The sequence below is a fragment of the Notamacropus eugenii genome, chromosome 1, assembly GCF_028372415.1.
Source record: "Notamacropus eugenii isolate mMacEug1 chromosome 1, mMacEug1.pri_v2, whole genome shotgun sequence".
Lineage (NCBI taxonomy): Eukaryota > Metazoa > Chordata > Mammalia > Diprotodontia > Macropodidae > Notamacropus > Notamacropus eugenii.
Window position 1 is genome coordinate 151,801,789 of NC_092872.1, and position 19,715 is coordinate 151,821,503.

Genomic DNA, 19,715 nt, shown 5'->3' on the forward strand with positions numbered 1-19,715 from the left:
AAAACTAGGACACTAATGCACTGTTGGTGAAGTTGTCAACTGATTCAATCATGCTGAAGAAAAATTTGGAACTATGCCCAAAGCATAATAAAACTGTTCATACCCTTTGATCCAGCAGTACCCAACTAAATCTGCATCCCCAAAAGACCATAAAAAAAGAGGAAAAGACCTACACTTGCAAAAATATTTATAGCAACTCTTCCTGTGGTAGTAAAGAATTGGAAATTTAGGGGATGCCCATCAAGTAGGGAATAGTTGAACAAGTTGCAGCATATGAATGTAATAGAATATTATTGTGCCATAAGAAATGAAAAACAGGGAGATTTCAGAAAATCCTGGAAATACTTACATGAATGGATGCAAAGTGAAGTGAGCAGAGCCAGGAGCACATCGTACACAGTAACAACAACACTGTACAATGACCAACTATGGTAACTTAGCTCTTTCCAGCAATATAACAACCCAAGACAATTCCAAAGTACTCATGTTAAAAAATGCTATCCACATGCAGAGAGAGAACAGATGGAGTCTGAATAAAGATCAACGCATACTTTCTTAATCTTTTTCATGTTTTTTTCTTTTGATCTGTTTCTTCTTTTACAACATAACTAATATGAAAATATGTTTTACATGAGTATCTTTAAAATTCTTACCTTTTAAAAGGGGAGGGGAAGGGAAGAAGAAAATTTGGAACTCAAAAATTTTCTTAAATTAATGTTAAAAAGCATCTTTACATGTAATTGAAAAAAATGCTACTTTAAAAAATAATAAAGCTCTTCCTAATACAGCCCCTTCCTACCATTAGAGGCTTCTCATACTTTATTCCCCCCATGGCTCTGTTTGCACTAATCTGCTTGCTTTTCCTCCCACATGATACTCCATCTTCTCTCTCTATGTCTTTGTACTGGCTGTCCCTCATACCTACAACATTCCATCCCCTCATCCCCAACTCAGTTTCCCTGTCTTCAAACTTCAGATCAAATATCATTTTCTGCAGGCGGCTTCTTCCACTCCACCCCACAGCTGTTAGTCTTTCCCCTCACATATTTTCTGTACATATTTTGTATGTACTTACTTATTTGTATGTTGCCTCTCCTGTTGGAATACAAATTCCTTGAGGGTAGGAACTGTTTTTTGCCTTTCTTTGCATCAGCAGCCTTTATAGCATGGTACCTGATACACAGTAAGAATTTTAATAAATGCTTATTGGCTAACTGACTAATGCCACTTTCCTATTCCATGACTCCCTCTTTGTGATAGAAAGGAAGATAAATCCTGAAAGAGTTCTGAAATTTGCAAAAATGTTTTTCCACAAGCATTTCATGTTTTGTTCTTCAAAGTTAGTGGCTAAAAGAAGAGTGTAAGAACTGCATGACTACTAAAGTAGTAAAAAGCCTATATCTTTTTCTGATACTCCCATTTTACACCTTTTCTTCAAACCCCAGCAACTGCACTTCCAGTACTGACACAGAAACACATCAGGTATAGACTTATTATTCTGTGATTACAGAGCTTCAGATAAAACTCCCTACATACTTACCTGTTACTTTATTGAGGAAATAAAACACAATGATACCGTGCTACAGAGTACAAGATCTCCCACTCAAACCCTCTCCTGCCGAACATGACTCCTATGAAAACTAGACACAGCCCATAACAACACTTTTCGGAATAAAATGACACCAAAAATGAAACAGTAAGGATAAAATGATTAAATCATGTTTTCTTGAATTGAATGAAATGTAAAAATAACCTTTTAAAGTTTTTTTTTAAATATGATAGATTTGAGTAGGTAAGAAAGAATGCAGGGAATGCATCTTTATTGATGCAGAGATTATCCAAATGGAACTTATAGACACAAAGTAACAAATTTTTTACTGTTTATATATCTATATATTTATGTATAAATAGATATGTACACCTACTCAAAGTTGAATATTTAAATATACAGCTATTTTCGTGCCTTTCAAAGAGAGTACATTTGAGGTTACACTATAAATCCTTCCATTTCTCTAACTTGCTACTTCAATTTTTTTGAAAAGGAATCAGCCAATGTCTTTTGCTTGCCCCATTTGGACTATGGTGCTTCTAACCTTTCTTCACTCCTCAGCTCACAGAAAGGTACCTTTTACAGTTTCGGAAGAGATAAAACTGACAACCTTCTAAATTGGCTAAATATATGCTCTCCATGTGTCTTAAGAGCTATAGAAAAAAGCAGCGCCTAGACTTTACAGATATATTTGTTTCTTGCATTGCCTCACAATAATTCAATAATGCATATCTCATAAAAACATACCATGAATACTTTTAGAAATTCTCTTAGAATGGAATACATAACACCTTTGAATAATTTTTACAAGCTTAGCATCACTAACATTTTATACATTTCTGCTACTCAGACTTCACAAAGGAAAAAACATCTATATTACTTTAAAATATTAACATCCTATTATTTTAAGTTAATATTCTTATAAAAATGCAAACACTTTCAGTTAAATTATTTCATTTGATTTGTATTTGTTTATTCAATCATTCATATTTTGATAGTTATTGCTAATATTTTTATATCTTTTTTTTGTTCAGACTTGCAATTTCATTGGTATAGAGAATTCACAGTGAGGAAACTATACTAATACAGAGCTACAACAGTTCTAAAATTCACATTGGCAGAGAGTTGACTGGAACACTGAGAAATTGAATGCCTTGCCCAGGCTAAAAGAACCAATATGATCCAGAAATAGGATTTGAACCTACATCTTCATAATTTCAGTCTGGCTCTCTGATACGCAGTCTTCTAAACTGATAGACCTAAACTGTCCAATTTAATCAGATCAGAATTATTACTTACCACAAGGGATAAGGGCCTTTTCCAAGAAACCACACCAATGAGTCCTGACAAGAGCACCTGAAATCAAGTATAAACATTTCTGTAAGGTATAACTACTAGCAAATCTAAAAATAAAATAAAATAAACCTGAAAATACTTTTTTTTCTAAACTGATTGGAAGTTGATTAAGGAAATAAAAGGTATGGTATGTATGGGAGACATATGATAAATGTTTACTGAATTAATGGAAAAATATAAGTATAGTAATATTGAATGGGCAAGATTTTCCCCCTGAGAATAGGCATATGCTATAAAAGTGTAACAGCATGTTAGTTTATATAAAATTATATTACAGGATATGCCTAACTCTAAAAAAAAGTATCTGTACTAATGGTTCTAAGGGTAATAATAGTAAAAAAAATAGTAATTAACTTTAGTCTACTGATTACTTAGCAAAATAGAACCTAGTGGCTAGCATTGCATAACAGAAATTCATTATCTTTCATGAACTAGTTATGACAAACCCCCATACTATGAACACAGACTTCAAAAATGTCCTGGAGAATTCAACCAATAAGCAATGTTGGTTGTTATTCACAACAGCCCAAATGCAATTCTGGGCCATAAAGAGTTAGAAATAACATTTTTGTAAATATAACTATATTAAACAGTAATAATCACTGTGAATGAAAACCTTTCAAAATACAGATATCTAGCAAAAGAAATCAAAATTATTTAGGAACATCATGAGTCATATATCTGTATGTCAATGAAATTGTATCAAGGTTGCTTTCAGTGAATCTACAGAAGATAAGCTTACATCTTAATACTTAAAAGAAAATACAAAAAGTAGTTATTTTATTCATCCGTACAACAATAAATAGAACATTAAACATAAAAGAATAACAGCAGGATAGAGGCCCCTTGCATTATTTTTATATGAATCTTACTATCCAAAAAAGATGAAAACAAAATGATAATAAAGCTGTAATTTCTATAACTTGATATTTTACAAATGCTTTATTTTTATTTATATTATTATAAAATAAAGTTATGAATAGTCAAATTTCACACTCTAAATTAACTTAGGTCTTTACAGAGACCTGTGACAAACTTTTAGGACAGTTACATTAGTTCCCTCTTCCCCACAACTTTTTCCTTTCTCTAACTCAGAGATGTGAGCTTTCTTCCATGGAACTTGAGGTTAAGAACAAGGTAGAAGTAATACCATATATGATGGGCCCAGAGACATGGGGTGTTGATAATGCAAATTTCCTTGATGCTATGCTGGTCCCTAGAACAACTTGATGCTATGCTGGCCCCTAGAACAACTTTAAATTTTCCTACTGCACCTCTGACTATCCATAGAAGGAAAAGTCACCAACAATTTAAAATCCACTTGCAAACGCTGGGAGGAAGAAGCACTATACTTCCAGGAAGCCAAATAACCAAGCCATGTCACCATTTCTCTGATGGCATGGTCTTCTTCAGCAACGAAGGACAAATGCACATTAACCAACTTTAACACTTCAACTCCCTCTTTTCACCTCATCATATCCAATAAGTTATCAAGTTTTATAAATTTTATCTTTATGATTTCTTTCACAGTTATATCCTTACAATACAAATGATTCTATGAAGACAAAATAGACTCCTAAGCTTGGAATTTAAAATCTTTCAAAACCCACCTATCAGATTGGCTAACATGAGAAAACAGGAAGATGTTGGAGGGGATGTGGGAGAGTTGGAACACTAATTCACTACTGGTGCAGCTATGAGCTGATAACAACCATTCTGGAGAGCAATTTGGAACTATGTCAAAAAGGATACAAAAATGTGCGTACCCTTTGACCAGTAATATCACTTTTTAGGGCTGTATACCAAAGAGATCTTAAAAATGGGAAAAGGTCCCATATGTACAAAAATATTCATAGCAGCTCTTTTTCTGGTGGCCAAGAACTGGAAATCAAGGGAATTCCATCAATTGGTGAATGGCTGAACAAGTTGTGGTATATGAATATAATGGAATACTATAAGAAATGACAAACAGACTTCAGAAAGACCTGGAAAGACTTATATGAACTGATGCTGAGTGAAATGAGTACAACCAGTAAAACTATACATGGTAACAGGACTGTTTCTGATCAACTAAGACCTTCACAGCAGTGCAAGAATCTAAAACATTCCCAAAGGACTCTTGAGGCAAAATGCCATCCACATCCAGAGAAAGAACTATGGAATTGGAAAGTATCATAAAGCAGAATATTTTCTCTTGTGTTATGTTTTGTTTTTCTCATGGTTTCTCTCATTCGTTTTAGTTCTTCTATGTAAAATGACTAATGAGAAAATGTGTTTAATAAGAATGTATGTGTAGAACCTATGTAAGATTTCATGCCATCTCAGGAAGGGAGAGGGAGAAAATTTTAAGACTTATGGAAATGATTGTTGAAAAGAGAAAACAAATAATTTAAATTTAAAAAGAAAAAATCTTTCAAACCTGGCTTTACCCTACCTTTCCAAGTTCATTTCATATTATTCCTTTTCATATTCTAGAAAAACTGTCTTGTTTGCTCTTCTAATGCTTAGCATCTCACCTCCTTCCTTCAAGTCTTTATACTCTGTCTTCATATCTATCTATCAAAAGCCATACTTTCAAGCTTCAGTTCTTGTGTAATCTCAAGTGGGGAGCCCCCTTCTGGATCTCCTAGTCACTAATATCCTTTTCCTCAAATGATGACATATATACTCATTTGTTTGATGATGTGAGCTGTTAAATCTACAATCCTCTCACAGAATGTAAGACTCGCCAAGGAAAGAATTGTTTGTATATCTAGAGCCTAATGTAATACCCTGTACAGCATAGGCACTTAGAAAAAAATATTTTTTGGATTTGGAGTTTGTAGTTCACATAGACTGAAAGAAAAAATAGTGGCTGGCATACAGGTTCCCTTGTAATTGGTTCACTGGTGCCTTCAGGGGTTTGCTTGGTGACCATTTCCTGATTGTCCCAAATACCAAATTCTAAGTAGGCCACTTAGACTACTGTCTCCACTCTCTATCAATGAATATGGAAAGGATTTAGAGCATCAGAAATCAAATGCTATCATAGCAAGTGTTTGCTACCCTAAGGTGGGGCTTAAATAAAAGAATTAATGCTATTATGAAACAATATTGGTAGGCATAATCTTACGAGGTTTATTTAATGCTTTTGAAAATACCAGGGTGCTATTTAGAAAATTGCTTATAAACAGTACCCTTGTAATTTGAAAAAGATCATATACCACCCACCTGTGTTTATATCAAGGTTAATTATTCACTTTGGATCTCTTTATCAGGCTTTTTAGCTAAAAAACAATAAAGAGATGCCTATTAAATTAACATCTCTGAGAAATGACTGAATAACAGTGTCTTAGGATTTTAAACAAATCTAAATAGTTGATGTAAACGGCTTGATAAGTATGTGTGTAAACACACACACACACACATATATATATACATCCATGCGCATATATATCATATATGTGTGCATATCTACATTAACTTATCTTTGTATCAACATATACACATCACATATATATGTGTGTGCATGTGTGTGCATGTATATTAGGAGAGAGTATATATCTATGTTTATAGCTATGTCACATATATACACGGTGACATATATATGTAAGATATAAAGACTCTAATATAAGTTTTGTTCTGACTTGTTCACAAGCTGTTAAATTTGGCTCCAGCACATCCCAGGGTGCATGGGGAAAGGTGTACTGTAGAAGGAGACATAAACCGAGGCTTGAAGAAAGCCAAGAAATCTAAGAGGCAAAGGTCAAGAGGGAGAGCATTTCAGGCACTTGGGACAATGAGTACAAAGGCACAGAATATCCTATAGGTGGAACAGCAAGCAGACATATTGTTACAGATTCCCATAACACCTATAACAGAATTCAATTCCCCCATCCCAAATCTTCCATCCCTGTCAAGTACATTAGCATCCTCTTAGTCTTCCAGGCTTATAACTTTAGTATCATTCTAAATTTCCAAAAGGTAGAGTTGGCTATGTAGGACTGTAGCTAAGAAGATTGACTAAAACTGGAGATAAAATGAGACAGACAGATTGATCCTGGCATCCTATACATAGAACTGGTAACTGAGCCTATGGGAAATGATGAAATCACCAAATGACATTGTTATATAAAGCAAACAAAAAAGGGTGCTCAAGTTAGAGCTCTGGGGAACATCCACAGATAGTGGTTATAATATGAATGAAGAACCAACAAAATAGATTAAAGAGGGGTCAGACACATCCAGGGAGAACCAAGAGAGAACAGTGTCACAAAAATCCAGAGAAAAGGAAGTATCTACAAGGAAAAAGTAGGGCAAAGTCAAGATGGTAGAGTAGAAAGTCAGAACAGCTTTAGGTCTCCCCCTATAGACCATAAAATATCTGTAAAAAAACAACTCTAAACAAATTCTAGAGCAGCAGAAGCCACAAAAAGACAGAATGGAAGAGATTTCCAGCCCAAGTTAGCATGGAATGCCAATAGGAAAGGCTTATCACACCTTGGAGTAGAGTGCAGCCCAGCCTTGGTCAAGCTGCATGGCATGGACAAGAATGGAGCAGGTTTCAGGGCACAGAATCCTGGGCAACAGTAGCAGTTCCCAGATTTCTCAACCTACAAACACCAAAGACAGCTTCAAAGGTCAGTGTGAAAGTTCTTTTGTCTGGGCGAAAAGGAGCAGGGTCCTGCCCTAGTCCCAGCCCCAGGCAACTGTAGAGTCCATTTTTGAAGCCTTCCACCTAAAGACCCTGGGGGAATTTAGCAGCTGATTTGAGTCTCAGCCCCAAGTGGTGGCCCTGGAGTGAGGAGGAGTGCCAGCTGGTTGAGCTGGTGGAGGCTCTGGAGAGGGAATCCTACTCACAGATCCTGGGCAGAAAAGATTATGGTTACTTCCAGACCAAAGCACAGGCCAGGAGAGGAGTAAGCTCCCTCCCTTGATTGTGCCACCTTGGAGGAACTGAGAACTTACAGGTCCCTAGAGTATACCCTCCACTTGACAAAGGACCCAAAAGTCAAATAACTGGCTGGGAAAATGTCCAAAAAAGGGAAAAAACTAAGATTACATACAAGGTTACTTTCTTAGTGAACAGATATTTTCTTCCATCCTTTCGGGTGAGGAAGAACAAAGCATATCATTAGACGAAGATATAAAAGTCAAGGCTTCTTCATCTAAAACCTCCAAAATAAATATGCAATGCTCAGGTCATGGAAGAGCTCAAAAATCATTCTGAAAACCAAATAAAAGAGGTGGAGGAAAAATTGGGAAGAAAAATTAGAGTGATGCAAGAAAATCATGAAAAGTGAGTCAACAGCTTGCTAAAGGAGACCCCAAAAAATGCTGAAGAAAATAACACCTTTAAAAATAGACTAACCCAAATGGCAAAAGAGGTCCAAAAAGCCAATGAGTGCTTTAAAAAGAAGAATAAGCCAGATGGAAAAGGAGGTTCAAAAGCTCACTGAAGAAAACAGTTCTTTAAAAATTAGAAATGAACAGATGGAAGCTAATGACTTTATGAGAAGTCATGAAATTACAAAACAAAACCAAAAGAATGAAAAAATTGAAGACAATGTGAAATATATCACTGGAAAAACAACTGACATGGAAAACAGATCCAGAAGAGACAATATAAAATTATGGGGCTACCTGAAAGCCATAATCAAAAAAAGAACCTAGACATCATCTTTCATGAAATTATAAAGGAAAACTGCCTTGATATTCTAGAACCAGAGGATAAAATAAAGAGGTCCAAAAAGAAAAACTCCTAAGAATACTGTAGCCAAATTCCAGAGTTCACAGGTATGGAGAAAATATTGCAAGGAGCCAGAAGGAAACAATTTGAATATTGTGGAAATAAAATCAGGATAACACAAGATCTAGCAGCTTCTACGTTAAGGGATCAAAGGGCTTGGAATAGGATATTCCAGAAGTGAAAGGCACTAGGATTAAAACCAAGAATCATCTACCCAGCAAAACTGAGTATAATACTTCAGGGGAAAAAATAGTTATTCAATGAAATAGAAGACTTTCAAGCATTCTTGATGAAAAGACCAGAGCTAAATAGAAAATTTGACTTTCAAACACAATAATCAAGAGAAGCATGAAAAGGTAAACAGAACACAGAAATCATAAGGGACTTCTAAAGTTGAACTGTTTATATTCTTACATGGAAAGATAATATTTTAACTCTTCAGACTTTTCTCAATATTTGGGTACTTGGAAGGATTATATACATATAGACAGAGGGCACAGGGTCAGTTGAATAGGAAGGGATGACATCTAAAAAATTAAATTAAGGGGTGGGAGAGGAATATATTGGGAGGAGAAAGGGAGAAATGGAACGGGACAAATTATTTCTCATAAAAGAGGCAAGAAAATGTTTTTTTCAATGGAGGGGATAAGATGGGAGGTAAGAGGGAAAAAGTGAAGCTACTCTCATCACATTTACCTCAAGAAGGAAATAACATGCATACTCAATTTGGTATGAAAATCTATCTTACACTACAGGAAAACAGAGGAGAAGGGGATAAGTGGGAGATGGGGGGATGACAGAAAGGAGGGCAAATGGGAGGAAGGAGTAATTAGAAGTAAACACTTTTGAGGAGGGACAAAGTCAAAAGACAGAATAGAATAAATGGCGGGCAGTATAGCATGGAGGGAAATACAGTTAGTTTTACACAACATGACTACTATGGATGTCTTTTGCAAAATTACATGTGTACAGCCTATACTGAATTGTTTGCCTTCTCAGTGGGGATGGCTGGGGAGGGAGGGAAGGAGAGAAGTTGGAACTCAAAGTTTTAGGAATGAATGTTGAGAATTGTTTTTACATACAACTGGGAAATAAGAAATACAGGTAATGGGCTATAGAAATCTATCTTACCCTACAAGAAAAGAGAGAAGATGGGGATAAGGGATGGGAGGGGTGTGATAGAAGGGATGGCAGCTTGAGGGAAGGGGTAATCAGAATGCACAGTGTCTTGGGGTGGGGGAAGGAGAGAGATGGGGAAAAAATCTGGAACTTGAAATCTTGAGCAAATGAATGTTGTAAACTAAAAATAAATAATTTTAAAAATAAAAGGAAAAAGTAAATAACAGTATCTAATGCTACACAAGTTTAATTAAGACTAGGGAAAGACCATTAGATTTGGCATTCAAGAAATTATTGGCAATTTGTAATTGGACAGAGCAGTTTCATTTGAATGATGAGGTCAGAAAGACTTGCCTATGTTTAAGAAGAGAACAATAAGAAAAGGTGGAGAAATATTGAGTTGAGATGGCTTTTCTAAGAAGTTTAATGAAAAAAGGAATGAGAAATATAGGATGATGGCATGGTTGGGAGAAGGTTGTTTAAAATGTTTAAAGATGGGAGAAAATGGATATTCTTGTAGGCAGCAGGGAAGGAGAGAGTAGACAGGAAGAAATTGAAGATAAGACAGTATGGGAACGATAGTATAATCAATCTTCTGGAAAAGATGAAGGCAGATAAGATCAAGAGTACGTATACAGTACAGGTGTCGAACACACAGCCAGGGGACCATGTGGTCCATAACACTCCAAAATTGGTCCTAAAACAGATTAAAAAATAACTGAGAAATACTCAACAAAATACATAAAACAATAATACATAAACAACATTACATTTTAAAACTAAGTCAATCTGCAGCCCACAGAAATCCGTACATATGCATTAGTGGCCCCTCTTTCTATTAATGCTTTACACCATTGACAAAGGATTTAGCCTTGGAAAAGAGAAAGGCTATGTTTTCATCTAGGATGGTCTTAAGGAACTGGAGAAAAATGTCTTAATGTTGATGAGATGATCAAGGCCTGAACCAGGGTGGTAGCAGTGTCAGGTGTGAGGAGATACACACAAAAGGTGTTGGAATTGTAAAATGATCAGGATTTGTCAACTGATTGGATGGGGGTGGGGGGAGTGGATGGAGAGAAGAACTGAAAATGATACCTAGGGAGGGTAGTAGTACTCTTAACAGTAACAAGGAATTTAGAAAAAGGAAAGGGATTGGGAGAAAGATGAGTACAGTTTTGAACGTGTTGAGTTTAAGATATAAGACCTCCAGTTCAAGATGAATAATAGTCAGTTAGATATATGAGACTAAATGTCAGGACAGAGGTTAGAGTTAGACAAAAAAATTCCAAGAATCATCTGCATAGAGTTAATAATTCAATTCATGGGAATCGAATTACCCAGTGAAACAGCATAGAAGGAGACAAAGAGGCCCTGGACAGTGCCTTGGGGGAATTTCACAGTAAGCAGACACAATCTAGATAAAGATCCAGCAAAAGAGCAGTTATAGAGCTAAGGGGAAAACAAAGAGAACACAGTGTGAACCTACAGACAGTGTTAAAGAGAAAAGGGAGATCATGATCATCAGTGTCAAAGGATGCAGAGAAGTTCTGAAGAAAGGACATTAAATTCCAGAATTAAGACATCACTGGTACCTTTGGAGACAGCAGTTCCAGTTGAATAATAAGGTTACAAACCACAGACCCAGGAGACATGCTCCTTGGAGAAAACTGCATCAAATATGAATCAGGGACCAAAGCAGCCAGACCTCATCCTAATCAGTACCAGACAGCTGTGGAGGGCGCAAACCTGTTGTTCTGCTGAATCAAAGAAAAAGCAATGACACAGAGGTATGCGATGCTGTTATTTCCATACTGAGAGGAGCCCAGAGTTTTCAGTGCAATACAGTCTAGAGGGAGTTGGAACTGACTACTCTGCCCACTTTGGTAAAAGCTAAGAATAATACTTGCTCCCTTCAGCAAGACAATAGCTGAGAAGAAAGGATAAAATGAAAGGGGGGTGCAGAAGAGAGAAGATTCTACTTGGTTTGAGCCTTTCCCTTCCTTTTCTCTCCTCATCTCCTATCTTTCCCTCTGTTCAACTCAGGAAAATGTCATTTAAACTTTTATTCTCCAAATTTGAATACGCAGTAATGAAAATATTATCCTCAATGAAACTAAATGTTCTCTGCATCATGATTTCGCATAAGACCATGTTTTTATGAAAGCAATTAAACAGGCATATAAATAAAAGTCCAAGTGCTGAGGTTTGCCAGCTTATAATCAAATGGTTGATTAGAAGACCTCATTAAAAGTAAGAGACTAATGTGCAAAACCTCTCTTCAGTTGCTAGGGAGTGTGCCTGATTCCTTTATGTCCTACAAAGTACCTACCACACAAGACTTACCACATAGTGGGTGTTCAATGAAACTGAATACACACATGCGTGTAATATTGTACATAAATACACAAACATATTAAAAATTCATGATTAGTAAGTAATATGCTAATGATTTATGTGATAGATATAAGCATCTTACTCAGAAAATGAGTTTGAATCAGATAAAGGCTTGGCATGTAGTTACTCCTATTTAAGAAATGCAGGGAAATTATATTATATCCTAACAGATAATACCTACAATCCAGTTGCTTAAAATTTTTTTTGATACCTTTGCTTTTACAAAACACTCATCTCTGAATATTCAACATTTCCTTAACCAGTCCATTTTCCCTTTTGACAAATATCTTTTAAAGTAGTTCAGCAAAACCAATTCTGACAATATACCTCTTTCACACTCATACAACCAAAGCAAGGAGATGAATTGTCTTACCTTTTTCAAGTTTGATACAGTTTCATTCTACTGGGTTTTTTTTAAATTACATTATTATAGTCACTGTGAATATATTGTTTTTCTGGTTCTGATTACTGCACTCTGTATCAGCTCTTAGAGGTTTTCCCATATTTCTGTTAATTTCTCATATTTTAATTTTTATGGTACACTATTTTATTACACGTTTGTACCACAATTTGTTCAGCTATTTCCAATTGATGGCATCCATTTTGTGACTAATTCCTTGCTAACATAAAAGTTCTATTATGAATAATCTAATATTCATGACATTTTTATGTCATTGAACCAAAGTGCATGTGCCCCAAATACTCCTGGGTCAAAGAGAATTGCCTTTTCAGTCTTCAGTGGAGTTTTTTTGTGCCTATTTTCCAGAATTGGTAGACCAGTTTATACCTCCACCAACAGTCTTTCTACAGCCCCTCAAACATTTATTATGTTCATCTAATATTATTTTTGGTCAATCTGCAGTGTATAGAGTAATGTTTCTCTTGGATGTTAATAATCTATAAGTCTTCTTTTGAGAACTGTTTAACACGTTCTTTGATTGCTTATCAATTAGAGAATGAACCTTGGTCATATATTTGTATTAAATTACTACATAATTTGGACAGCAGAACTTTATTAAAAATATAGATTTTCTGCTAGTTAACAATTTGCCTTCTTATCCTACTTGCATATTTTATTTACACACAAAATTTCTAAATCAGGTGTAGGATGTATGAAATGACTAAGGTCCCTTCTAGCTTTAACTGTTCTTTGATTAATTTTATGCAATCAAAATTGTCTATTTTTTGTAATCTTTTGTGATCTCTTGCACTCCTTATTTCATTATGAATTCTCCCCATAGCCATACCTGTGAAACTTATTTCCTTCTACCTTCCTTCAACTGTTTTATGTTATTACCTTTTAAATTTACATCACTAATCCATTTGCAACATAATGGTTTGAGATACTGGTCCAAATCTGGTTCTTTGCACAAATATTCTCGTTTTCCCAGGAGCTCTTGTCAAACATGACGTCTTTTTTCAGGTAGCTCATGTCTCAATGTTTATCTGATGCTGTTCTATAGAACTTAAGTTCCTCAAATATGCTAATCTTCTAATTTCTTAATCTACTCAATGATTATTTATTAAGGTTTTATTATATGTTAATGAAGACAATAGACAATTATTAATGATCTGCTAGGGAGCCAAGAAAGATAAAGCAGTCCCTGCCCTCAAGGAATCTACAATCTAAAGGGGGAGACAAAATTCAAAGACCATGTAACCCAAAACAAGATAAATACAAGATAAATTGGAAAAAAATCTTAGATGAATAGCACTAGAATTAAGGTGAAGGTTGCTTGTAGAAGGTGAGATTAAATGCCAGTCAAAGCAACAACAATTTATTACCTACTACATGCCAGGAATTATGCTAATCCCCAAGGGATACACAAAGACAAAAACTCAGCTCCTGCCTTCAAGAAACATACAATTTAATGAAGCATACAACATATAAATAACTAGCTTATATATAAGATACATACAAAAGTAGATGAATTTGAGATGGGAAATATTAGGAGGGATCATTATTTCTCATGAGTCCTCATATGAGTTTGGTGAATTAAATTGGATTTTATCTTATTATTCAAATGTTGCCCTATAATCTGTACTTCCTCAAATACACAGTATATATATATATATATATATATATATATATATATATATATATATATATATATATATATATATATAGTGTGTGTGTGTATACACATACATATGTATATATATATATATATATATATATATACACACACACACACACACACATACATAAGTAGTATTTATAAAATGTTTCAGTTCTCAACAAAAGTTAATTTACTCTAGCTATCATTTGCCTAATAGGTTGTGCCACTAACACTGATAACTTCTCTCATTTTACTCTGACTTGAATAATTTTGCAGGCCCATGTTCTTAAATCTCTGCCTATTAATGGAATGTATGTATACTTCAAATTAACTTTGGAGAAGCATTATGAATAAAATTTTCAAATGAGTAGGTTTAGTTAACTCCCCTTTTTGTTAATTCCTAAAAGCCTAGAAAATCCTGTTTGCATCTACTATTCACAATGAAGCTTTAAACACTCTTCTCTGATTAAACCTTATTCTAAGTCTGCAAGCTCAAATGCAATTCTTAAAAAAAAAAAAAGGATTTATATTGGTATCAAGAAATATGAAATTAGAAAAAAAAGAAACAACTCCCTGCCAAGGGTGATTAAGCAATATAAAAAGCTAATAAAGAAAATAGTAGCATCTCCATTTCTATTAATATTATACATAAAAACAGGCAATTCCCTGTACGTTTTAAATTAGAAATACTATTACATGAACAGAGAAGTCTGAACTAAATAACTACTTGAAGTCTTTTCTCCTAAAATTGGTGAAGCAGTACAATTGATAGTCATCCTCAAAGCAAAGAAGAAGTAGGTTTAAGTAACTCCTTTGACAGATACTGGTTACATGACCTTGGGCAAGTTGCAACTTCTCATTGCTCTGGTCAACTCTCTAAGACTTCAAATTGCAAAAAACGGTACCTACTTGAATTAGAAGAGGGAGTTTCCTCAACCAGAAAGTCCATTCTACTAAAGAAATCATAGGTGTGTGGTATTTATATCTATTTCTGATAATGTGTTACTCAATACACTATAAAAGACTTTAAAATCTCATAATTCATATATTTACTAAACCAAGGGCAATCAAAAGTTACCCAGCAATTTAACAAATCCTATAGGTAATCAGTCCTTTCCAGTGCATAATATCTATAGGCAATTAACACACATTCAAAAAATATATGGAATGAGTATCTAGCCATTTTCACTGAATACCAATTCACTCCTAAGTGACTAGTCAGTTATACTTTGAAGCTAGTCACATTCTCAAAACCTTGTAGTCATTTTATATTCTTCACTCTCCCTCAATTCTGCTCTACTTAGGAAAAAGTGGATTGAATGAAGTCATCTTGAATGGGTACATCTTGATCAATACCTTTTACTAACTGTAAGCAAGGGGGTAAGCAAGAGCAGCCTGCCTTCCAGGGAGAATACTTAAGGGTACAGTAAGAGTTGTAATGGTAGATGATCAAGAGGCCTGTGGGCAAGGCACTGAGTATTGAGCAGGTAGAGCCAGAACTTAGAATTCAAGTTAGAGGCAAAATGCAACGATAGCTGATCACGAACAGAAAATGGAATAGGCATAGTCATAATAGGAAGATGTGGTAGAGATCACAGAGGAAATTAAAAAAAAAAAAAACTAAGGTATGAAAGAAGGTAATAAGAAGGAGCATCAAGATTCATGTAGATGTCCGTATAACTTCACTATACTAATAAAGCTCTAGTGCCAAATTTTACCCTTTTAAAAGCTTCTAAGGATAGCTCAACCACTCTTGTGAATCAAAGAGGATAGTCTTTCTTTGAAGGAAAAAGAAAATTCCTTAATAATAATCTAGTCCAATTTTCTCATTTTAGAGAGAATTCTAGCTATTCTATTTATTATCAGTCTGTCTTCATCTCTAGAGTGAATAGATTGTTCTTATATAGCTCTTCCTTATCCCAGACCAGTGTACACGTTTGATTGTGCCACTTTGGAGGAACTGAGATCTTACAGATCCCCAGAGTATACCCCACTCTTGACAAAGGACCCAAAAGTCAAGTAACTGGTTGGGAAAATGCCCAAAAAAGGGGAAAAAAATAACACTATAGAAGGTTACTTTCTTGGTGAATAGATATCTTCTCTCATCCTTTCAGATGAGGAAGAACAATGCTTACCATCAGGGAAAGACATAAAAGTCAAGGCTTCTGTATCCCAAACATCCAAAATAAATATTCAGTGGTGTAAGATCATGGAAGAGCTCAAAAAGGACTTTGAAAATCAAGTAAGAGCGGTGGAGAAAAAATTGGGAAGAGAAACGAGAGAGATGCAAGAAAATCATGAAAAGTGGGTCAACACCTTGATAAAGGAGACCCAGAAAAATGCTGAAGAAAATAACACCTTGAAAAATAGGCTTCCTCAATCAGAAAAACAGGTGCAAAAAAGCCAATGAGGAGAAAAATGCTTTAAAAAGTAGAATTAGCCAAATGGAAAAGGAGGTTCAAAAGCTCACTGAAGAAAACAGTTCTTTAAAAATTAGAATGGAACAGATGGAGGCTAATGACTTTATGAGAAACCAAGAAATCACAAAACAAAACCAAAAGAATAAAAAAATGGAAGATAACGTGAAATATCACAGTGGAAAAACAACTGACCTGGAAAACAGATCCAGGAGAGACAATTTAAAAATTATGGGACTACCTGAAAGCCATGATCAAAAACAGAGCCTGGACATCATCTTTCATGAAATTATCAAGGAAAACTGCCCTATATTCTAGAACCAGGGGGCAAAATAAATATTGAAAGAATCCACTGATCACCCCCTGAAAGAGATCCAAAAAAAGAAGCTCCTAGGAACATTGTGGCCAAATTCCTGAGTTCCCAGGCGAAGGAGAAAATATTGCAAGCAGCTAGAAAGAAACAATTCAAGTATTGTGGAAATACAATCAGGATAACACAAGATCTAGCAGCTTCTACATTAAGGGATCACAGGGCATGAAATATGATATTACAGAAGTCAAAGGAACTAGGACTAAAACCAAGAATCACCTACCCAGTAAAACTGAGTATAATACTTCAGGGGAAAAAATAGTCTTTCAATGAAATAGAGGACTTTCAAGCATTCTTGATGAAAAGACCAGAGCTGAAAAGAAAATGTGACTTTCAAACACAAGAATCAAGAGAAGCATGAAAAGGTAAACAGCAAAGAGAAATCATAAGGGACTTTCTAAAGTTGAACTGTTTACATTCCTACATGGAAAGACAATATTTGTAACTCTTGAAACTTTTTTCAGTATCTAGGTAGTTGGTGGGATTACACACACACAAACACACACACAAGGAGCACAGAGTGAGTTGAATAGGATGGGATCATATCTTTAAAAAATGAAATTAAGGGGTGAGAGAGAAATATATTGGGAGGAGAAAGGGAGAAAAATTGTCTCTCATAAAAGAGGCAAGTAAAAGACTTTTCAGTGGAGGGAAAAAGAGGGGAGGTGAGAGAAAAAAACATGAAGCTTACCATCATCACATTCGACTAAAGGAAGGAATAAAATACACTCATTTTCGTATGAAAAACCTATCTTACAATACAGGAAAGTGGAGGAGAAGGGGCTAAGCAGGGTGGGGGGATGATGGAGGGGAGGGCAATGGGAGGAGGGAGCAATCAGTAGTCAACACTCTTGGGGAGGGACAGGGTCAAAAGACAGAATAGAAGAAATGGGGGGCAGGATAGGATGGAGAGAAATATAGTTAGTCTTACACAACATGACTATTATGGAGGTCACTTGCAGAACTACACAGATATGGCCTGTATTGAATTGCTTGCTTTCCCAATAGGGATGGGTGGGGAGGGAGGGAGGAGGAGAAGCTGGAACTCAAAGTTTTAGGAACAACTGTTGAGTATTGTTCTTGCATACAACCAGGAAATAAGAAATACAGGTAATGGGGTATACAGATTTATCTTGCCCTATGGGACAAAAGAGAAGATGGGGATAAGGGAAGGGAGGGATGTTAGAAGGGAGGACAGATTGGTGATAGAAGTAATTAGAATGCTAGGCATTTTGGGGTGGGGGGAAGGGAGAAATGGGGAGAAAATTTGGAACTCAAAATTTTGTATAAATGAATGTTGAAAACAAATAAATTTTGAAAAGAAATAAAAAAAATTCAGATTTGTTAATGGTCTATCAATTTTATTTGTTTTTTCAATGAAACAGCTTTAAGTTTCTTTTATTGCTCATATTTTTGTCCAATTTGTCTATTTCTCTTCTAATGTTCAATATATTCCCTTGGGTTTATGTTGTTTATTCCTTGGATGTTTTTTTTACTTATTTACATATTCTGTTTTTTACCCTTCTCTATTATTATTTTGTTAATGGCTGTTTCTAGAGATATAAACATCCCTCTCAGGACAATTTAACAGTAGCCCAGAAAGTTTGATTTCATCATCATCATCATCATCATTTTTAAATGTAATTATTCATTTTTTAGGGTTTCATTATTAAGTCTCCATTTGGTTATTAGGTTTTTTTGCCTGTAATCCTTGAACTAATAGCTATTTTATTGCCTTGTGGGGTTACAAAGGACAGATTAAGCATTTTGTATATTTTTACATCTGTACACAATATCTGTGTGCACTAATACATGGCTAAATTCTGGAAATTTCTCATATGGTGCTAAAAAATTGAAAATTCTTTGGTTATCCCATTTAGAAGATGCTTAAAAAGCCTTTTTTCATATGAAACTATGATTTTTATCATTATTATTATGGTCTCATGTGTAAGTTTATTTTTATTATCATGTTGATTACTTAAATGCACATTTATAAAAATCGATAGAAGCAGAGGTTGTGAATTATATCTTGTCAGATATCTTGTTGAGAACAATCTTTTTGAGTTATAGGTTGCACTTGATCTATTCTGGGGTCTCTTTTTAAAAAATCAGTATTTTTTATTTTTCCCAATTGCCCATAAAAACTTTTTAAACATTTTTTAACATTTGTTTTAAAAGTTTTGAGTTCCAGGTTCTGTCTTTCTCTCTCTGCCCCCCTCAATTGGAGGGCAAGCATTTTTATGTAGACCACACTGTGTGGCAATGCAAAATATATTTCCATATGACTCTTGCTGTAAGAGAAAATGATCATATCCCCTAGAAAATAATAAATAAATAAAATGAATAAATAAATATTAAAAAATATATATTTGTTGTACACTATTACCATGTGTCAAGCAATATGCTAAGCACAGGGGACACAAATAAAAAAGTAAAGATAGATAGTCCCTACTTTCTAAGAGGGAAAACAACACACATAGAAAAATAGTGGCCATAAAGGAAAACTTGCAACCAGAAAAATTAAATGGATAACAATAAGGACCATAGAAAAATAGATTCACACACTCTATTCAGGCACATTAGCAAAGTTGATTTAATCACTATGGGTTACATTACAGAACAAAAATAATAATGAAATTCATATGAAAGAAGAAAGTCAAGAATCTCAAGAGAAATAATGAAAAGAAATGAGAATGAAGGTAGCCTAGAAGTCTCAGGCCTC

At 34.9% G+C, this 19,715-nt stretch overlaps 1 protein-coding gene across 2 annotated transcripts in view; it reads right to left on the reverse strand.

Annotated features, from left to right (window-relative positions):
- The window catches only part of ENTREP2 (endosomal transmembrane epsin interactor 2), a 594,790-nt gene that overhangs the window by 367,198 nt on the left and 207,877 nt on the right, over positions 1-19,715 (reverse strand). For both annotated transcript variants that reach the window (XM_072616748.1, XM_072616759.1), the window contains exon 2: positions 2,849-2,905. In XM_072616748.1, the coding sequence (XP_072472849.1) occupies positions 2,849-2,905 (57 nt within the window). The remainder of the gene's footprint in view (positions 1-2,848; positions 2,906-19,715) is intronic.